The 22,654-nt window shown below is 39.2% G+C and overlaps 1 protein-coding gene across 4 annotated transcripts in view; it reads left to right on the forward strand.

The window, feature by feature from the left end:
• The window catches only part of GATAD2A (GATA zinc finger domain containing 2A), a 229,003-nt gene that overhangs the window by 143,278 nt on the left and 63,071 nt on the right, over nucleotides 1-22,654 (forward strand). For 3 of the 4 annotated variants that reach the window (XM_027851201.1, XM_027851202.1, XM_027851203.1), the window contains exon 3: nucleotides 2,904-3,172. In XM_027851201.1, coding sequence (XP_027707002.1) covers nucleotides 2,913-3,172 — 260 coding nt within the window. In that variant the 5' untranslated portion in view covers nucleotides 2,904-2,912. Of the gene's footprint in view, nucleotides 1-2,534; nucleotides 2,561-2,679; nucleotides 2,728-2,903; nucleotides 3,173-22,654 lie in introns of those variants that run through there. The other variant, XM_027851200.1, reaches the window with a different exon arrangement.

The following is a 22,654-nucleotide window of genomic DNA, read 5'->3' on the forward strand; positions in this document are numbered from 1 at the left end:
TGATTTCTGAGTCTTTATGGATTCAGTTAATATATTAATATATTTAAGATGGTCTCCAAAGTTTCTTCCAGCTCTATAATTCTGTGGTGCTATGTATTGAATTGCCTTTTTAATCCAAAGAACCATTTTGTCTTTTTAGGTTTGAATGATACAGTAAGTTGTGTTTTCACCTTGAGTATATTTTTTTAAAAAGGTTATGTCAGTGCTGGGTTTTGTATATATAATTGTCACTCTCCATTGACTAGCTCCTAGTGATAGAGTCCTTCCTAGTAACACAGTACAGTTAAGCAAATTTATCTGATTACATGTGCCTCATTTCACATATGCCAAAAATCTCTTGCCTCTACAGAGAAGAGGGAGACATGGTTCGCCATTACTTCTGTGGAGTCATGACTTGTCACTGTAGTGATCAGGCCACAATAATTGGACTTCTGAACTTATTTTTCCAAATTTTATGTCTGTCTGTCTGTCTCTCTCTTTCTCTCTCTATCTATCTATAGTATGTTCATATAGTTAGTGATAATAATTGATGGAAGTATAGTATGTTCATATAGTCAATGATAATAATTGATGGAAGTAGACATTCCAAATATCAACCCAGCCTTCTCTCTCCCATTTCTAATACTTTTTAAACATCTCACAAAAAAAAAAATGTCTTTTTGATTCTCTTTGGGGTTAGTCCTGCAGAGGTGGGGCATGTATTTAACTGAAAGAGGGATGTTATAACCAGTTCCCAAAGTAGAACCTGATTCTCATTTAGTTCCATATAAAATAAGGTTATTTTTTATTTTGCTTCGTTAGGTCCCTGACAGTTCACATCATACGAAGTATGGTATCATTGTTCCTAGATAGTATGAAAAAAGCACTGGCTTGGGGGTCTGATGACCTGAGTTTGAAAGGCCTAACTCTGCTGTTTTATACTAGCTGTTTGACTTTAGGCAAAGTCATAAAATACTTGATTTGGAACTGGAAGGAATGTCCCCCGTTACAGTCTATTGAGTGATCATTGTTGTTCCTCACCATTCCCCATTTTACAGGTGAGCAAGCTGAGACACAGATAGGCAAAGTCAATTTTTTAGGGCCTTTGTTTTCTGATGTATAAAATGATCAAGGTGGACAAACTAACTCTGTAAATGGGACTCAGAAGTGAACCAGTTTGAATAATAACTTTATGGTCATTTATTTTGTCATGTCATCATACAGTTCCTGGATAGAAGTCTACTGTTTATTAAGAAAAGTGGTGGTCAGCATTGTATTAGGAAAGCTGTAACGGAGGCTCAGGAGTGGCAGTAGGAAGGTGGGTGGGGCTTATGGCAAATTTTAGAGGTAGGATGGAAAAAAGAAACCCAGTGGAACATGGTTTGTTTTTGTTTGTTTTTGGCTTAACTTCCCCTGTTATTTTCTCCCTTTGAGCAAGCATCATATTTGGCTTTTATTTTAATTCACGTTTGTCCCCTTCTAAGTTAATAAGGGAGCCTTGTATGCTGTAGAAATTGACTGCTGTTTTCCTAACTAGGAAGTAAATTCAGTAAAGCAAGAAATTATGACCTTCTTGGTTCTGGATAATTGAAATAATGGCATAGAGAGAGTTTTCCTCTCAAGATAGCCCTTTTCTTCAAGTCATTCAGGTGACTGATAGGCTTTGTAGTTCTACTTTGATGAGTAAGACAGACTTCCAGTCCTTAATTCTCTGTAGCTTGTGCTTTTTTAAGACTTGTACTTTCTTAAATATCTATTCTAAATTAATAAAGCCAAAGCAAAAACAGTGAGATCCTTTTGCCACAGAAAAGTCCAAAAGGCCAAAATAGTTAAAGTAGTCTTCCTTGGGAATTTTTAGTCAACTGCCCCTTTAAGAGCAGTGATGCTACCCTGCCAGACTTGTGTTTTGGAATGCCAACAACAGTTTTGCAGACATACATTGCTGCTGCTGCTGCTGCTGCTGCTGCTCCTGCTGCTGCTGCTGCTGCTGCTGTCGTGTCTCTGTGAGGGTTAACAACACTTCAGCTTGTTGTCTGGAACCGGTTCAGACTGGTTTTCTGGAAAGTGCTTTGTCTCTCAGACTGAATCCTGGGAAGGGTCATGTGGAGCCCAGTGATGTCATGGGATCAAAAACTGACTCAGCTTTTTTCATCTAGATGTGTGTGTGATGCAGGTACAGGAAAGTGGCAGAGTGAAATGCCCAAACCTATCCAGCCTAAAAGTTTCAATAACTCTGGAATTACAGGGGTTAAATATGATCCCAGAGGAGTTGAGCACTTCCTGTGCTCCGAATGGGCAAACGGGCCTCATTCATTAAAAGGGAGTAGAAAGTATCAACTTGAATATTATCACAATGGCAATAGCTTAGTTTCTTATGGAATAGACTGGACAGAAATTCAGAAAGAGCTCTTTTCCTGCAAGACAAGGTAGTTCTTTTCCCCTTCACCTAAGATTCCTGATAACTGACAGCAAATGCAGGTGCTACAGACCCCACAAGCAAAAATTGCAGAAAAATTCAGGTCTAGGTTTCTTGTACTTTGACTTTGAGGCTGGAATGCAGAGAGAAGCTCTTTTCTTTTTGGTAAGCAGCCAACTTTCATTTTTCATCTTTGAAGGTTTCTAGTTGTGCATTAGAGTGGTTTGTGGTTCTACTCCCATACTTACTATTGCTTATCTTTTCTCTTTGCTATAATGATACAGGTGACTAGGAGCCATGGACAAAGTTTAGACGAAAGACTCTTGGAGAAAGTGAGGGAATTTTATGTGCTTCAGAAACTCCTTGTTTGGCTATAACAACCCTTGTCATCATTATTGCTGGAGGAAACATTCAAAAAGGCAACTTCAAAGAAACAAAAAATAAATAAGATACACACTTTATTTCAGAAAATTTTAAACTTGTCTTCTCCTCCCTCTTCTCTTACTAGAACTTCAGAATGACCGAGGAAGCATGCAGAACACGGAGTCAAAAGCGAGCACTTGAACGTGAGACAACCATAAATGATGTGGATAGTAAAAAAATAAAGATGGAGAAAGGATTACTGGGATCAGACCACAAGACTGAAGGTGATTTGAAAATGAAGTCTGAGCCTGGAGCAGCCAAGGTCCAAGGATTACTAAAAGGAGAAGTTAAGGCAACTATTAAGGTGGAAGTACAGACAAGTGATGAGCCAGTGGATATGAGTACCTCAAAAAGGTAGGCAACTTGGTCAAAGTGTACCGGCTGAAATTTTGAATCTTAAGTGCTGAGCTAACAAGGTCTAGTACTTCCTGTAGCTTTTTACCTTGCTGTTTAATGTCTTAAGCTCATCATTTTCCTAAAAATAAATTTTTATTATCTTTTTTTTTACATCACCTACATATTCCAATTTCTCTCCTATCTTTCCTTTCCAGAGAGCCATCCCTTATAATAAAGAATTAAAAAGAGGAAGGAAAAACAGTTTAACAAAAGTAAATGACATTGAAAAAATTTCTGAAATTCTGTGTTTCATACTTCCTCATAGTTTGGGGATGAGGTGTGGGGAACATTCCTTATCGGTTCTCTTTTTTGGGGCTAGGTGTGATCATTTTAATTTTACAGCATTCAGATTCATTTGTTTTGTTCTTCCCATTTACCTTGTTGTAGTCATTATGTATGTTGTTTTCCTGGTTCTGCTTATTTCACTTTGCATCAATTCATATAAATCTTCTCATGCTTCTCTATATTAATCTCATTCATTGTTTCTTAAGCATAGTAATATCCTATTACATTCATATGCCGCAGTTTGTTTAGCCATTCCCTTATCAGTGGGCGTGTATTTTGTTTCCAGTTCCTTGCTGTTACCCAAAAAAATAATGCTGTAAGTATTTTGATGTTATATGCAGCCTTTGTTTTTCTCATTGGAATTCCTTTTGGGTATGTTCCTAGCAATGGAATCCCTTGAGTTCAAAGATTTGACTATTTAACTTTATTCAAGTAATTCTTACTTTCCACAATAGTTGGATCAATCCACAGCCCCACCAACAGTACAGTAGAATGCCTGTCCTTTCCGAACCCCTCTGACATTTCCTATTCCCCCCCTTTTTTGTCTTTGCCAGTTTTCTGGTGTTGACTTGAAACCTTTGAGCTTTTTTGATTTTTGTTTCTCTTAGTAGTTTGTTATTCTTCTTTGAGAATTGTTCATGTACTTTTGCCTCTTCTCTATTGATACTGACCTTTGGTCTTATTTCTTTTACTTGCCTATATATTTTTTATATCAGACCCTTGTGAGAGATATTTGATATAGGTTTTCTCCCCAAATGAATGTGATATAAAAGCAAACGACATGGATTAAAGTTGTTTTTAAAGTGTGATGGCAGTAATTTGCAGAGATTTTTGCCATGTTTGTCTTCCTTCAAAAGTCAAGTGAAAGCTGCATGTACATAAAATGTAGCTCGGTCTCCTGTCTGATGAAGTATGTGAAAGGGTTTGAGGAACGCCACTCTTTCAGCTCTCAGAAACAGAAATGTTATTTGAAAGAACTTAACTCAACGAAAATGGCAATACCAACTAAGTAATTTACAAGTTTAGCACTATGCCAATGGGATACTTTATAGAGTCAGAAAAAATAATGACAAATTTTGAGTAACAAAAACATCTAGAATATCAAGGGAAACAGTGGTAAAAGTAGTAATGAAGAGAGAATTATGTTTCTAGACCTCTACTTGAAAACTGTTATTTTAAAGTAGTAATTATCAAAACTATTTATTACTGGGAAAAAAATGGGGAAAAAAAAGATCAATGGAACAGTCCAGTAAAAAAAAATATTAAGCACCCATGTCAGGCACTGTGCTAAGCACTTTGGGTACACATATGAAAAAAAGATAGTCGTTATTTTTTCCCCTCAGTCCCCCACCCCTTCAAACTTCCCAATTATTGTCAAAGGCAACACTGCCATTTTAGGCTCCTAGACTCACACTCTAGGTATCATTCTCAAATTCTCACTTTCTCTTATTCCACATATCCAATCTGTTACCAAGGCTTATCAATTTCACCTTTACAGCATCTCTCAGCTGGGCCATCTCCAGATGTCCTGATCTATATCCAGCCGCTGGATCCAGATGGCTCTGGAGGAGAAAGTGAGGCTGATGACTTTGCACTTAATCCAGTTCACTTGCAAGTCATGGCATCATCTTTCTGATGTCATGGTCCTCTTCGAAAATGAAGGACAAATCCTTCTCTCTTCTAATACTGGCACCACCTTGGTGTAGACCCTCATCATTTCGCTCCTGGACTGTTGTGGTATACTTTTGGCAAATCTGCCTGCCTCAAATTTCTGTCCCCTCCAATTCATCCCCCATTCAGCCACCACCAAAGTGATTTTCCTAAAGTGCAGGTCCAGCTTACACTACTGTCAACTGCTATCCTCCCTTCCCACTTGCCCCCACTCAATAAATTGGCTCACTGTCACCTCCATGATCAAATATAATATTCTGTTTGGTATTCGAAGCTCTTCATAACCTAGCGCGCCCTTCACGCCACCCCTCCCCAACTCTACCCCCTTCGAATTCTCACACCTTACTCCTTACCATAGATTCTTTGATCCATTGACATTGGTGGCCTTGCTGTTCCTTGAACAAGATATTCCATCTCTTGGCTCTGGACATCTTCTCTGGCTGTCCCCCATACCTAGAATGCTCTCCTTCCTCATCTTCACCTTCTAGCTTTCTCTGTTCCCTTCAAGTCCCAACTAAAATCTGATCTACAGGAAAACTTTCACCTCTTCTAATTCTAGTTCCTTTCCTCCCAATTATTTCCTATTTTTCCTATATAGCTAACAAACATGTTTGTTAAAGTTGTTGTCTTCCACATTAGATTATGAGCTCCTTGAGGACACAGACTGTTCTTGTTTGTTTTTTGCCTCTTTTTATATCCTTTGTATAGCTGCCTTAACACAGTGTTTGCCACATAATAGATACTTGATAAACGTTTATTCATTGATGGTAATTTGAGGAGAGAAGGTGCTTTGTCAGCTGGTGAATTAAGGAAGTCCAATGGGAGAGATAGTACCTTGAACTGAATCTTGAAGGTATTGATTCTAAAAGACAGAAATGAGAAGGGAGTGCATTCTATGCGCGCAGAACAATTTCTGCAAATATAGTGTTTACAGTTTGGCAGGAATGTATAGTGTGTGAAATTAAGTTTGGAAAGATAGATTGGCTTTGAATGTGGAAGGGCTTAAATTCTAGGTTGAGTTTATATTCTTTTCCAGAGGCACTAGGGATCTGTGAAACAGAAGAATAATATGCTTGCTTCTTTCGGACACCTGTGAATGATGAATTGAAGATGGCCAAGACTAAAGGGAGTTTTATTACATTAGTTTTTACATTAGTTGAGGTAAGAGGTGATCAGAGCTTGAACTAGGATGGTGATCATGTGAATGCAGAAAAGGAAACAGTCATGAAAGATACAGTGGAGGTAGAATTAACAATGACAATGATTAAATATGTGGTTGACTGGAGAGGGAAACATTCAAAGACTAGGTTGTGAATCTGGGTGAATAGGAATATGCTATAGTGAACTCATCAGAATAACAAAGTTTTGGAGTGGAGCTGTTTTAGGGCAATAGATGATGAGTTACAGTTGGGACATGTTGAGCTTAAGGTGGTAATGACACATCCTGGTGGAAATGTCCAGCAGGCAGTTGGTGATGCAAGAATGGAGTATAGGAGCTGTCTGTATATAGATTTTAGACTCTTTTGGCGGAGTTTATAATTAAATCCATGGCTGTTGATGAAATAGCAGGGGAGAGAGTATGTATAGGGAAAAGAGGATCTGAAGAAATCCAGATTTGATATCGGCAGTAGACCAAAAAAGGCTTTAAAAAAGTGGTCAGATATGTAGAATAGGCAGGAGAACATAGTGTTATGAAAGTCAAAGATTTAGAATGCCTTTCAATAGACACTAATCAGCAGTACCATGTCTTTCTCAACACTGCTTACCAACTCCAGCATGGGGCCTTGAGCTCGTGCATGGTGAGAATTCTTCATAACCAGACTTTTCTCCAGTGTTCTATCCCTGCCTGTTTTTTTTTTTTTTCTTGCTTTGAAGGTAGCTAAGAACACTCTTTTAATTCTTAGTATTTATTTCACGCGTCAGTTCATTCTAGGCCAGGAGTGGGGAATCTGCGGCCTGTTCTAGGCTTTAAACTTCTGCTACCATTCTTATATGGGATGTTGCTGGTTGCCTACCCTTGTTTCTGTCATAGCCACATCTTTCTTTTTAGAGAATGTCTCCTTTTCCTTCATGGTTGAAGTCATTTGTATATTAGGATTGTATTCTTTTTTTTTTTTTCTTTTTTTTTTGGCTTGGCAATGGGGTTAAGTGACTTGCCCAGGATCACACACCTACCTAGGAAGTGTTATGTGTCTGAGGCCTGATTTGAACTCAGGTCCTGCTGACTCCAGGGCCAGTACTCTATCCACTGCACCACCTAGCTACCCCCTAGAATTATGTTCTTGAGAACATAATGTCTTTGAGCAAACTTTCCCTGTGGACTCATAGGTCATGGAAGTCTGGCTATCTTTTTTCTGAACTCTTTGAAATCTACCCTCCCAAACTACACGTAAGATCTTTACCAAATTCTCTTCCTCATATTTCAGTAACTGATTCTGATTACTTTCTCCTCCCACTTAATTTCCACTTAACTACTCTTATTGATCAGAATCAGTTTCAGAATAACATTTACTTCGGTTACTTTCTCTGCCTTTTTAAAAATTTTATTGTTTTCAATTAACAAACATCTACGCTCTCTCTCACTACAAAATTTTCCTTCCCTCACCCTGAAAAAAGAAAAAGAGAATAACAAAACCTTTGCAACAAATATACAATTAAGGCATTTTTACATTGACCATGTACATAAAAGTGTCTTACTCTGCATGTGTCTTCTGTCACCATCACCCTGTCAGGTGTTAGGCAGCATTTTAAATTCCTCTGGAATCAGAGTTGAAATCCTGGAATTAGAAGTCTTTCAAAATTGTTCATTTTTACAGTGTTGTTGTTATAGTCTAAAATGGTCTCCTGGTTCTGCTCACCTCACTGTATCAGTTCAAAGTGAGGTTCAAGTGATATTTTCCCCTTCCTCATTTATCTATAGTCTTCTACTTGTACTCTGATTATGTGGGATAATAAGTAATCCCTTGTCCATTCTCCTTTTCTTCCCTAGTATCATCTTTCTCCCCCCCCCCTTTCCTTTCTCCTTATAATAAAACATAAAAAAATAAATAAATAACAAAGGGCCTCCAGGCCTTCCATCTTATTTGACTTATTCTCTGTCCCCTTCTAATATCACAATTCTTAGGGAATGTTTGTGTCATTTCCCCACCTTGTTTGTATTTCAAAGTTTCTACTCAGTTCTGTTGTTTTGTTTTGTTTGGTTTTGCCCTGTAGGATTATACTTAGTCTTGCTGGAAGTTATTCTTGGTTGTAAGTCTTTATCTTTTGGAATATTGTATTCCATGTTATCAAGTGTTTTGTAGTGGTAGCTGCTAAATTTTGTGTGATTCTAATGTGATTCCTTGGTATCTAAATTCTTTCTGGAAGCTTGCACTGTTTATTTCTTTGACCTAGAAGATTTGGTTTTTGGCTCTGATATTGCTAGGAGTCTTCATTTAGGCCCCCCCCCCCCAGATTCTTTCTATTTTCACTTTGCTCTGTGGTTCTAAGAGATCTACACAGTTTTTCATAATCTTTTGAAATAGGATGTAGAGGCTCTTTGAGGGGTTATGGTTTTCATGTAATCCTGTGATTATTAAATTATCTCTGTTTTCCAGGTCAGTTGTTTGTTATATGTATCCTAATGATTTCTTCTATTTTTTCCTTTTTTGGCTTTGTTTTAACAGTCTTGTTGTTTCACATCATCATTAACTTATGTTTTGCAATTTTCAAGCATTCTTTTACTTGTGTAAGCTTTTGTACCTGTTGTTCCAAGTTGTTAATTCTCTCATTTCTTTACCAGTTCTTTCTACTATCACTCTCATTTAGAATGCTATCTTTTAAACTCTTTAACTCTTGCATCATTTCTTCTACAAATTCTAACTGACAAGCTGAGCTTTTCTTTGAGGCTTTACTTGTAGGCGTTTGGGAGTTACTCCCTTCTTCTGGGTTTTGACTTGGTCATCCTTGGTCTCATTTGTTGTTTTTTATTTATTTGTTTAGTCATTTTTCTAGCGATCTACTCTGGGCAACCTAAAATTCTTAACTTAGGGGTGCTTTCAGGACTGAATCTGTGATTCTAGACCTTTCCAGACAACTCCTGTGCTACTTTCCTGGGCCAGAAATAGAGTCCCCTGTCTGCTCTGGGTGACTCTATGCTAGGGGTTTGGGGCAGTGGGTTCATGTTCCAGGCCCTAAGCTGTTGGCCTGGACCAAGTGATATGTCTCTGATTAGCTCTGGGAATTTGCATCCTAGCTACTGGCACCTCTGAGAGAACCAGGCTTGGGCCTAGAGCTTGAGTGATTAACTGTGAGTATTCTCTCGCTGCTGTCCTAGGTCTCGATTCTGAGTGCTCTGTGTACTTCTCTTACACAGTTACTGACCTGGTTACTTACTTATAAATAGAATCTATGGTTTTGTGCTGGAAAGATGATCCACTATAGTTCTCCCTTCTACTTCTTGTTCGCTACTCAGTCTAGCATTTTTCTTTGATTGTTGTTAAAAATAGTTGTGTCTGTGCCTTTTTAAGAATGAATTTAAGAGTTACACGAGTGAAAAATAACTCTCAGAAATACAGCAATCAACAAGCATTTTTTAAGCATCTACTGTGTACTAGACCAGCGCTTCTTAAACTGTGGGTTGTGATCCCACATGGGTCCGAAGGGGTTGTGAGTGGAAAAAAGTTTAAGAAGCCCTGTACTAGACACTATACTAGGTTCTGAGGGTACCAAGCCAGAAATGAGAGTCCTTGCCTTCAAGGAGCTTACATTCTACTGAGGGGAGGAAAACAGAATGGGACAGGACTACATGTTGATGTGTATTTTGACCAAAAATATAAGAGGTTGTTTTTGAAAGGAAAGGAACTAGTATTTAGGAAAATGAGCAAAGACTTCATACTCAGATGGATCTGTGACCTCATTTGTTTGACATCTCCCCCCCCCCCCCACTCCCAGGGATGCAGATTGATACCTATCCATGCCTATTCATCCTATGTGACTCTTGTTTATGACTTTCTTCCCTTAAGTTTCCAGGGGGGATATCTATGCTATGTGCATGAGACCATACTCATTTTTTTTCCCTGACATTGAAAGGATGCTAAGGACACTAGTTCTCTGCTTGTTATCCCTCTTTCTTGCTATGTGACTAACCCATCTTTTCTTCTTATCATACATTTCACTGATGACATTTTTTTACTTGAAGTAAAAGTAAGTTCTTAAAATTCCTCATTGGTTATATGTTACAGCCTGCCTATACCCAGCATGTACCTTTTTGGTGCCTTCTGTGTGATATTTGCAGTCTTTGGAGACTTGTGTTCCATGACTTGCTACCTAAAGCAACTCCTCTATTAAACCCTGTGCCTTTGTTTCTGGGAGACATTTGGGATCATTAAACAAGTTCTGCAATTTATTAAAAGCAATCCAATCCTTTTATCCTTCCTCCTGTTCAGCCTTGGGCCCAGTTCATTATCTGTCTACACTGTGTGTCTCAGATATGCAATACATACTATTAATGACTTTATTAGCTACCTGTTTCAATTATCTATTTACCCTGTTTTCCTGGATTTATAAATTCAACCCTATATTCTCTCCTGAGGTGCAGTCCAACATCACCAACTGCCTGTTTTGAATTGTATGGGCCACAGGAGCCTCAAACTCAGTAGGTCCCAAACAGATCTCATTATCTTTCCCCTTATATTGATTCCTCCTCCAAATTTCTTGTTTCTGTCAAGAGCACCACTGTTTTTTTATTCACCCAGGTTCACTACATCTATATCATCCCTGGCTCCTCACTCTTCTCATGCCATATATCTGATCCCTTAAGAAATTTTACTGATTCCATCATTACAGCATCTCTGAAATACGATCCTTTCTCTCTACTCATGGAGCCACCACCCTAGAGTAGGTACCCATTACCGCTGACCTCAGATCTATACTATTGCACTAACTTCCAAATTGCTCTCCCTGCCTTAAGTTTCTCCCCATTCTAATCTATCCTCTATGTAACTCCCTTTTTCCTTTTGTGTGTGTGTGTGTGTGTGTGTGTGTGTGTGTTTTGTTTTGTTTTGTTTTGTTTTTTGCTGAAGCAATTGGGACTAAGTGACTTTCCCAGAGTTACACAGCTAGTAAGTGTTATGTGTCTGAGGTCAAATTTGAACTCAGGTCCTCCTGACTCCAAGGCCAGTGCTCTATCTGCTATACCACATAGCTGTCCCTTTTAAATTTATTTTTAACATTCTTTTTTTTTAAATTTCTACATTCTCTCCCTCCCTCCTGCCCTCCCCCACTCATTGAGAAGGTAAGAAGTTATACATGTGAAGTCATGCAAAACACATTTCTACATTAATGTTACAAAATAAAATAAAAAGCAAGAAATGTAAAGAAAATAGAAAAAAATTATTCTTCAATCTACACTCTCTCTGAAGGTGACTGGCATTTTTTATGGGTCCTTTGGAATACTCTTGTATCCTATTGATCAGGGTAGCTAAGTCTTCGCATTTGAAGTTACAATTTTGCTGTTTCTGTGTACTGTGTTCTGGTTCTGCTTCTTTCACTTTGCATCAGTTCATATAAGTCTTCCCAGGTTTTTCTGAAATTCCTTGTCATTTCTGATAGCACAGTTTGTTCAGCCATTCCCCAGTTGATGGGCATGCCCTCAATTTCCACATAACTGCCAAAGTGATATTCCTAAAATGCAGGTCTACCCGTGTCATTCCATTTCTCCAGAAGCTCCAGTGGCTTCCTTGTTGTTCCTGTTGTTGTTCACTTGTTTCAGTTGTGTCTGACTCTTCCTGACCCTATTGTGGGTATTCTTGGCAAAGATACTGGAGTGGTTTGCCATTTCCTTCTCCAACTCATTTTTACAGATGAGGATTAAGTGCCTTGCCCAGGGTTACACAGATAGTAAGTGTCTGAGGCCAGATTTGAACTCAGGAAGATGAGTCTTCCTGACTCCAGGCCCAGTACTTTGTCCATTTCACCACCTAGATGCCCAGTGGCTCTGTGTGTGTGTGTGTGACTGTCTTTCTGTACTTACTATGCATTATTCCCCTTTATGCACTCTGCAGTCCAGTCAAACTAGTTTGCTTTCTTTTTTTTTCTTTTTTTTTTTTTTAAAGCAATTGGGGTTAAGTGATTTGCCCAGGGTCACACAGCCAGAAAGTGTCAAGTGTTTGGTCTAAGGCCGAATTTGAACTCAGGTCCTCCTGACTTCAGGGCTGGTGCTCTGTCCACTGCATCACCTAGCTGCCCCACCTTCTTATTCCTGATGTAAGAGCAGTTTGTAAGTGGCCCTTCCGTATGGCAGCACGTATATATTTACTCTCTAGGGATTTGTGTTTCTGAGAGGCAATGTGGTGTAGTGCATAGGACCCTGAACTTGCAGTCAGGAAAACCTGGATTCAAATCCCACTTCAAATGTGCTTTCTAGCTGAATTACCCAAAATAAGTCCCTTAACCTCTCTGTACTTTAGTTTCCTCATCTTAAAATGAGGGAGTTGGTCTTCTTGGCTTTAAAGGCTCCTTCCACCTCCAAATCCATGATCAGTGCCTTTAAACCTATCTTGCAAGTGATAAGAACTTGGCCTGGTGAACTATAGTTGACAAATCTAAAATCTAATAATTTGCACCTTTGTTTTATGGCATGTATTTCATTGTAATGTCATAATAAATGATATATTAAATCAATAAACATTTATAAACCATCTACTTATGTGCCTAGGCACTGTGCTAAGCTCTGGGGGTACAAATATGAAAAAAGCAAGACAATCCCTAACCTCAAGGAGCTTATAATCTAATGAGGGGGGAAGACAACACAAAAAAAATGAAGCTGAAAATTTCAGTTGGGGTGGAAAAGGGAGGAGACGGTGGAAGAGTCTGAGAAGTCCCATAGTAGTGCAACAAGGTGAGACATGAAGAAATGTCTGTTCTGGGCTCACTACTTAAATGATGGTTTTGGAGTTCATGGCACTACCCTTCAATCAGAGAGGCAGAGTGTAGTGATGAGGTTGAGTACCAACGCAGATGACATCTTTTAGAATGAAGAGTTTATCCCAATAATGAGCTTCCTAGAGCATGGTGAAGAAGTCATTCAAGGCATGGAGCACAGGCAGTGAAGTAGAGTACTTTACACAAGGAACGGCAAGCAGATCAGAGTCACTGGATTGTAGAGTATTTGGATTATGTGCCATGCTTTATGAAACACTGGGACTTAAAGAAAGGCAAATAGGAAGACATTGCTTTAATGTTTATTCTGCCTCTTTGGTCTTTGACCTGTGTGTTACATTCTATATGCTGTTGTATATTTGTATTGCTGTATTCCATAATACAAATCTGGGGGATCACTTTTATTGCCTCTGAAGGGATAATGTTTTAACTAAGGAGAAAATGAGATGTATTGAACAAGATGAATTCTTATGTCTTTTCCAATTTTAAGGTTATAATGTTCTAAGATTCCTTTCAACTCCAATATTCTGCTCCAACATTCTGTGTTCTATAAAATGCTACAGTGTGTAACTAACACCCCCAATGGATTTAATATCACAAGAGGCTTCCACAACCTCTATTTTCTGATTTCCTTCTCCTTTCCTTATATCTTCTTTGGACTTTAGCCACTAGAGGGTGATGTAATTCCACAGTCTTGAATCAAATTTATTCTTAGAAAGAAGTGCAGAAGGAAAAAGCAATTTTATGTATTTTAACTATAAAATTATCATAATTAAATATATTAAGAGGAAGATATTGGTAAACTTTTAAATATTAGAGCTATTGTGATACAGCTATTGATGCTTCAATGAGTGATTGCAGCTGACTTTTGTGTGTCTCTCTACTATAGATTTTCTAGGCCTTTAGTGAAAAGCAAATACTTCCACATTTCTGTCCTTTCATCTCTGTTCATTTTGGGTATGGTGAGGCAAAGATTCTAGTTACGATTAGAGGTAAAAGACCATGGAACACAAAACTTGGAAAGTCAGAGCTGAAGGGATTTAAAGAACTTTTAGTCCAAACTCCTTGCGATATTATCAAAGACCTTCTGTAATCTAGTCATAACCTACTGTACTTACCTCCCATAATTCTAGCTTCTGCTGGTTTAAGTCGACTCAACTTCCAGTTTCTCATAGAAACTTTGCCCTAACTATCCCAAACCTCATTCCTTCTTTAACTCCTCTGGTATTATTCACTCATTGGACATTTAGCGTAGGCTTCCTTATTTTGCCTTTTATGTTTATGCATCTACCCTATCTTAATGTCTATATAGTGAGAGAAATGACCTCATGCTCTCCCTGTTTGTATACCTTCCTTAATATGTGCTTGATATTGGAATAACACCAAATGCAAAAGCAAAAGACAAACTGCAGTGGAAATACCTGGTATTTGGTGGCAGAAATATGTTCTAGTAGCATTCGCTGACAAGGTAAATAAGGACTAACTCCCACGGACCAGTACTATGTTTATTCACTCACTTTCACCTAATATCTTTTGGAAAGATGGTGTGACTAAGTAGAATGTTGGAATTGAAATCAGGAGGGCTTGGGTTTGACTTTTGCCTCTGACACTTATTAGACAAGGGACTTTTGGCAAGTCACTTAATCTCTCTCAAATGTTTATTTTAGTGTATTTTAACTGTGTATTTAAAGTATTTAATATAGAAAATGGAGGTAGTAATAGTGAATAGTCAACAAGCACTATTAATTTACAACAAATCAACAAGCATTTTTAAGTGTGTTGCTCGTGCTGTGTTAAGCTCTGGAATACAAAGAAAGACAAAAAGAAAGACAGTACTCACCCTCAAGAAGTTTACCATCTAATGGAGAAACAACAGGCAAAAACTGTGTAAACAGGAAATGAACAGGATAAATTTGACATAATATCAAAAGGAAGGCATTAGTATTAAGAGATCAGCAAAGAGTTCTTGCCTGAGGTGGGATTTTCACTGAGACTTGAAGAAAGCCAGGAGGTAGAGGGGAAGAAGGAAAACATTCTAAGTATAGGAGAAAGGCAGTGAAAATGCATTGTTTGGAGATGGAATGTCTTGCTCAAGGAACTGCAAGGAGATCCGAGTCACTGGATTGTAAAGTATGTGGATTAAGCTTTTACTGTGAGCCAAGCATTATGCTAAGCACTAGGAATACAAAGAAAGGCAAAAACACAATCCTGCCTTCAAGTAGTTCACATTCTGATGTAATGTTAAACAGCAACTATGTTCCAGGCACTGTGCTAAGCATGTAACAAATGTATTATTTGATCCTCACAACAGTTGTGGGAGGTAGGTGCTATTATAATCCTCATTTTACAGTTGGGGACAGGTTAAGTGACTTGCTCAGGATCACACAGCTTGTAAATGTGTGAGGCCAGATGTGAACCCAGGTATTCCTGACAAGATAAATGTGAAATAGAAGTTAATTTCAGAGGGAAGACAATTGTATGATGAGGAGGAGGAGCGGGAAAGGCTGTGTTAGAAGGCTAAAAAAGCAGTAACAGGTCAGGTGGTTAAAGGCTTTAAATGTTCAACAAAAATATTTTAATTTGTTATTGGTAGTAATAAAGAGCCACTGGGATTTATAAAATAGAAAGTTGAGATCATCAAACCACTTTAGGAAGGTCACTTTGGCAGCTGAGTAGAAAACTGATTGGAGTGGGGAGACTGTTGAGGCTGGGAGAATAACCAGCTGGCTGTTGTAATAATCCACAAGTGAGGTGTTGAGGGATCTGCACCATTGTGACAGCTGTATGAATAAAGAGAAGGAAATGTACATGAGATAGGTTTTGAAAGTAGAATCTATAGGTCTTGACAAGAGATTGAATATGTGAAGTTAGTGTTAGTAAGGAGATGAGTACGACATCAGATTTGAGAGGCTGAATGACTGGAAAGGGTAGTGGTCCCCTGGACGGTGATAGAGGAGTTAGGAAGAGGGAAGAGTTTGGGGTAAAGATAATCTGTTCTCTTTTGGATATGTTGAATTCTAGATGTATCAGAGGTGGTTGGTGATACAAGATTGGAGTTTAGGAGAGAGATTAGGGCTAGATATTTAGTTCTAGGAATCTGCCTGAAGATGATAATTGAACTGATAGCAGTGATGAGATCAACAAGTGATATTATAAATGGAGAAGACAAGCTGGGATGGACCCTTGGGGGAAACCCATGTGAGAGGTTATGACTTGGAGGATGATCAGCAAAAGAGTCAAAGATGGTAGTGATTATATGTTTAGGAGAAGAACTAGAAGACAGCAGTCTCATGAAAACCTAGAAAGGAGGGAATATCAGAAGGAGATGATCAACAGTGTCAAAGGCTGCAGAAAGTTCAAAGAGGGTTTAGATTGAGAAAAGGGTCATTAGATTTGTTAACACGAGAGTTTAGTTGAATAAGGTCAGAAGTTAGATTACAGAGGGTTTAAAAGAGAGTGAGAGGAGAGAAATGGAATTACTGAATGTAGATGATTCTCTCAAGCAGTTTAACCACAAAAGAGAAGAGTGGTATAAGATAATAGTGGAGATGGTGGAATCCAGTATGGATTTTTTTTTTTTTTTTAAGAGGATGATGGAGCCATCACTTGTTTGCAGGCAATAGGGAAACAGCTAGTATTTAGGTAAAGAGTGAAGATTAGTGAGAGAGTGCTGATGATAGAGGGGGCAAACTGCTGGAGAATGGATGAAATAGAATCACTTGTGCATGTAGAGATATTTGCCTTGGCAAGGAAAAGGGCTACCTCTTCATGTGGGACAGGAGTGAAGGTAGAGATACTGGTAGAATGTATCTTGGTGATTATGAGGTAAGGAGGAGTGGGAGAAGGAGCTCTTAACAAATGGCTTTAGTTTTTCCAGTGAATTATGAGTCAGGGTACTTAGCTAAGATGGGGAGTAGGGGAAGGGAATAAGCATTTAGGTAATACCTAGTATTTAGGCTGAACACTTCCATAGTGTTCTCAACAGATTGTCATCAATCAATGCTGAAACCATTGACCATCAGGTTGAAGTCAATCCCCCTCTAACCAGATTTCCAACTGAAGGAGAGATTTAGAATGTCATTTGACCCTTTTCCTGTGGCAAAATACCTGGTGCTGATTCTATTCCAGCTGAGATTTACAAGGTGGTGGGGGGGGGTGTCCATTGTTCATAACAAAAACTGACTGAAATTTTCTGGGTTAAATGGCAAGAAGAGATTATTCTCTGGGAGTTTAAGGATGCCTCCATTATCCATCTCTGTAAAGGCAAGGGAAATAGATTGTCTTGTGACAGTCATGGCGGAGTCTCTCTGTCTTAGTCATTGCTGTCAAGATTCTTGCCAGACTCCTCCTTAATAGACTAATCCTTCGCCTGGAAGATGATCATCTACCTGATAGCCACAGAGTGTCTTCAGAAAGGGCCAAGGAATGGTTGATATGGGTTCTACTGCCTGACAAATCCAGAGGAAACGCCAGGAGCAGGACAGATGTCTATGCACTACATTAGTCATTCTGACCAAATCCTTTGATAATGTCAATCATGAGGGCTTACAGAAAATTATGTCAAAATTTGGTTGCCCAGAGAAGTTCATCAGTATTATGTATCAGTTTCATGATGGTGTATTTGACTGGATTGTGGATAATATATGATGCTTTTGCACTTTACCAGTCACCAGTGGAGTGAAACAAGGCTGTGTGCTTGCTCTCGTGGGTTTTTGGTTTTTGTTTGTTTTGTTTTGTTTTGTTTTGGTGAGTTAATTGGGGTTAAGGGATTTGTCCAGAGTCACACAACTAGAAAGTGTGACTTACTAACTAGCTTACTTTGAACTCAGGTCCTCCTGACTCCAGGGCTGGTGCTATATCCACTGCGCCACCTAGCTGCACCTTCCCATGTTTGTTTGGTTTTTTTAAGGCATTTGGGGTTAAGTGACTTGCCCAGGGTCACACAGCTAGTAAATGTCAAGTGTTTGGTCTGAGACCAGATTTGAACTCAGGTCCTCCTGACTTCAGGGCCGGTGCTCTATCCGTCGCGCCACCTCGCTGCCTGCCTTCCCATGCTGTTTAACATGATGTTTTCAGCAGTGTTGTCAGATGCCTTAATTGAGGATGAAATTGGCATCATTGTCAGCTACCACACTGGCAGTAAATGATTTAACTTGAAAAGGCTACAAGCCAGGACTAAAGTGGAAAGAGAGTTGGTGCATGATTTTTTGATTGAAGATTGTTATGCACTCAGTGCAACCTCTGAAGCTGAGATGCAACAGAGTATGTGGATCAGTTCTCTGTTTTTTGTGCTAATTTTGGCCTAACAGTTAACACCAAGAAAACAGAGGTTCTCTACCACTCAGCTCTACACCATCCATATGTGGAACCATTGGTTATAGCAAATGGAGAAGTTTTGAGTACTGTGGATAAGTTCACTTAACCTTGGTGTAGCATACTTGCCAGGGATGTACACATTGATAATGATTGCCAGAGCTCTCTCAGTGTTTGGGAGGCTCCAAAGGAAAGTGTGGGAGAGAAGAGGTATTAGACTAACTACCAAACTCAAGTCCACAGAGCCGTTGCGCTGACCTCATAGTTGTATTCCTGTGAAACGTGGATAGTATGTGTATCCAGGAAACTGGATCACTTCCACTTGAATTGTCTTAGGAAAATTTTGAAGACTGCCTGGCAGGATAAGATACCAGGCACTGAGGTCCTTTCTTGAATTAAACTGCCAAGGGTCATCTAGGTGGTGCAGTGGATAGAGCTCCAGCCCTAAAAACAGGAGGACCTGAGTTCAAATCCAGTCTCAGACCAAACACTTGATACTTACTAGCTGTGTGACCCTGGGCAAGTCACTTAACCCCAATTGCCTTTAAAAAAATAAAAAGAATTAAACTGCCAAGCATTAAAATTCTGCTGCAGATAGTCCAGTTCTGACAGGCTGGACATGTTTGAATGCCAAAGGTCCATTTGCCTAAAAGCCTTGGAGAATTTACACAAGGGAAGTGCTCACATGGAGGTCAGAAGCAGCAGTACAAGGACACTCTCAAGGTCTCTTTAAAGAACTTTGGAATTGATTTTGTAACACGGGTGACAATGACACAGGACCACCCAACTTGGTGTGCCCTCATTAAAGAAGGTGCTGTGCTCTATGAGCAAAGCAGAATTGAAGTAGCTCAGAAGAAACAAGAGATGTGAAAATTTAGAGAATCCATCCCAAATGTTCACATGAACTATTTGTGCCCAACCTGTGGTAGAGCATTTCAAGCTCATATTAGTCTGATCAGCCAGTCAGACACACTGCAACATAGTGATGACTCTAACATAGTGATGTCATGTTGGTCCTCTTCGAGAATGAAGGACAGCAACCATCCAACCATCTGCCAGACCCTGTGTTAAATGCCTTTACAAACATCTCATTTGATCATAACAAGAACCCTGTGAAGTAAGTGCCATTATCCCCATTTTACAGTTGAGGAAACTGAGACAATCAGTCAATAAACATTTATGAAGCACCTGCTATGTGCCAGGCAATGTGCTAAGCACACAAAAAGTGGCAAAAGGAGCTCACAACCTAATGGGAGAAACAAGAAGCAAAACAACTATGTAAAAATAAATTATATACAGGATAAATGGAAAGTAATTAGCCAGGGGAAAGCAGAAGAATTAAGAGGGGTTTGGAAGGGCTTCCTATAAAAGATGGGGTCTTAGTCTCGACTTAAAGGAAGCTAGGAGGCAGAAATGAGGAGGAAGAACATTACAGGTGTGGAGGACAGCCAGAGAAAGTATCCAGAGCCAAGAGAAGGAATGTCTTCTTGGAGCAACAGCTAGGAGGCCAGTGTCACTGGATTAAATCGTGTATGGCAGGGAGTAAGGGATAAGAAGACTGGAAAGGGTAGAGGAGAGGCTTTGAATGACAAATAGAGGATTTTATATTTGATCATGAAAGCGATAGGGAGCCACCAGTGCTTACTGAGTATGGAGGTGACATAGTTGGACTAGCGCTTTAGGAAAATCACTCTGGTGGGTGAATGGAGGATGGATTGGAGTGGAGAGAGACTTGAGCCAGGCAGACGCACAAAAAACATCTGCTGGTAAAAGCAAGCTATTGCAGTCTTTCAAGTAGAAGGTGATGAAGACCTGCACATGGGTGGTGGCAATATCAGAGGAGAGGAGAGCAGGGGACATATCTTAAAGATGTTGATGAGGTGAAGTCAACAGACCTTGGTAACAGATTGCATATGGGGGTTGAGTGATAGTGAGGATTTGAAGATTTGGTTGCATGAGCCTGAGGGAGTAGAAGGATAGTGTTACCCTTAACAATAATAAAAATAGCTAATATTTATATAGCACCTACTAATATGCCAGTCACTTGTGCTAATAAGCACATTATAAACATTATCTCATTTGATCCCACCAACCCATTTTACAGATGAGGAAAGTGAAGGTGAGGTTAATTGACTTGCCCAGAGTCACAGAGCTAGTGTCTGAGGACAGATTTGACTTCAGGTCTTCCTGACTCCAAGCCCGGTGCTCTATCCATTTCACCACTTAGCTGCCCCAATAGGCAAAATTGGAAGTGGGGAGGATTTAGGGAGAAAGAAAATAAATTCGGTTTTGGACATGTTGAAAATCAGATATATTGCACATCCAGTTTGAGATGTCTGATAGGCAGGTAAAGATTCAAGGTTGAAGGTCAAAAGAGAGGTTAAGGTAAGCACCTGATTTGAGAATCATTAGCATGGAGATGGTAATTAAATCCTTTGGCTCTGTTGAGATCACCCAGTGAAGCAGTATATAGAGAGAAGAGAACAGGACTGAGGACAAAGCCTGGGGGACACATGGTTAGAGGGTGCAATCTGGGGGAGGATTCAGCAAAAAAACACAGAAGGAGCAGTCAGATAGGCAGAAGAAGAATCAGGAGAGAGAGTTGTTCCAAAAACCTAGGAAGAGAGTACAGTACAATGCAAGAGTGATAGCTGGGAAAGAGCTAGTATTTGAAGAACCTAATGCCTAGGGTTGTGAGGCTTAAATGAGAGTGTATATAAAGCACTTCACAAGCCTTTAAGCATCATGTTAATATCAGTTCTTAATTATGTGCTGCTAAACATCACTGTCTAATTTTTGGCTGCTTCCTAAGGAAAACAAAAAACCTTAATACTCCACAGGACTACTTGTAGATTTTTAAAAACAGATTTAACCTATAGTTTTTTTTGTTTGTTTGTTTTTAAGTAGACTAGGGACTAGACCTGTGATTTCATTGTTAGAAGGAACTCCCAGGTGAGGAGACTTCTAGTAATTCAGGTTGGCCCCTTCCCTATAATTTGTCTAGAGCCCTGAGAGGTTAATTTATTTACCCAGGATCACACAGCCAGTCTATGTCAAGAGGCAGTGAACCCATGTTTTCCCAGCTCAGAAGCTGGCTCTCTATCCACTAGAATTTATATTGTATAAAACATCTTAAAATTGTCACTTAGTTGTACTTTTTGTTTTGTACGAATTGAAATCAAGTCACTAAGCATTTATTAATACCTGTTATCTATATTCTGCTAAGCAATGGAGATGTAAAGAAAGGCAAAAACTGTGCCAGCTCTCTAGAAGCTCAGTCTAATGGGAGTGCCATCATATATGTATGTATGTATGTATGTATGTATTATACATATGTGTGTGTATGCGCTGTAGATAACTTCAGTGTGAGGACACCACTAGCATTAAGGGGGATTGAGAAAGGCTTTTTGCAGAAAATAACATTTTAGCTGAGACTTGACGGAAGCCAGGGAAGCTAAGAGGCAGAGGTCATGAGGGAGAGAATTCCAGGCATGGAGAACAGCCAGCAAAAAATGCATGGAGTTTGGAAATGAAGTACCCTACAATTAAAGGAGACTGCCAAGCAGTGTGAAAGAAACTCCTGCAAGCCAAGGTCTTTAATACTGAATTGATAAGTTAACTGGAAAAAAGAACTTTTGCTCCTCAATGACCAAAAAAATATTCTTTTATTTGAAGACATTGTCAGTAGTTTCTGTCCAAAAATATTTCTCATAGTATTCTGTGTCCATTATTCTATTGAAATTATTCTCTTAAATGTCACGGATGGCCTCCTTGTTGACATATTTAATGGCCTTCTCCTGGCTTTCGTTATGCTCCTAAATGCTCTTTATCTCCTTTACTGATTTCTTTTTCTTTCTTCAAGGTTTAAGTTTCACTAGTTGTTTTCCCTTTTCTCTACTTACTCTGTTGTTGAGAAGTCTTATAAATTCTTATGGCTTTTACTCTTATTCCTCTGACTTTGAAATCATGCCTTTAGTGCCATCTTAATACCTCCGCTTCGCCCATCCTTGGATTGGACTTGTAGTTAGAAAGATCTGAATTCAAACACTCACATACTGACTAGCTTTGTGACCCTGAGCAAATCACTTAACCTCTCTCAGCCTCATTTTCCTCAGTGGTGAAATAAAGACATAATAGTGCCTATCTCCAGGGTTGTTGTGAGGAGTAAATGACAAAATATTTGTAAAGCACTTAGCACGGTGCCTGGCATGTAATAAGTGGGTGCTATAGAATCGCTTATCTTCTCTTTCT

Source organism: Vombatus ursinus, unplaced genomic scaffold (genome assembly GCF_900497805.2).
Source record: "Vombatus ursinus unplaced genomic scaffold, bare-nosed wombat genome assembly UNPS02009173.1, whole genome shotgun sequence".
NCBI lineage: Eukaryota > Metazoa > Chordata > Mammalia > Diprotodontia > Vombatidae > Vombatus > Vombatus ursinus.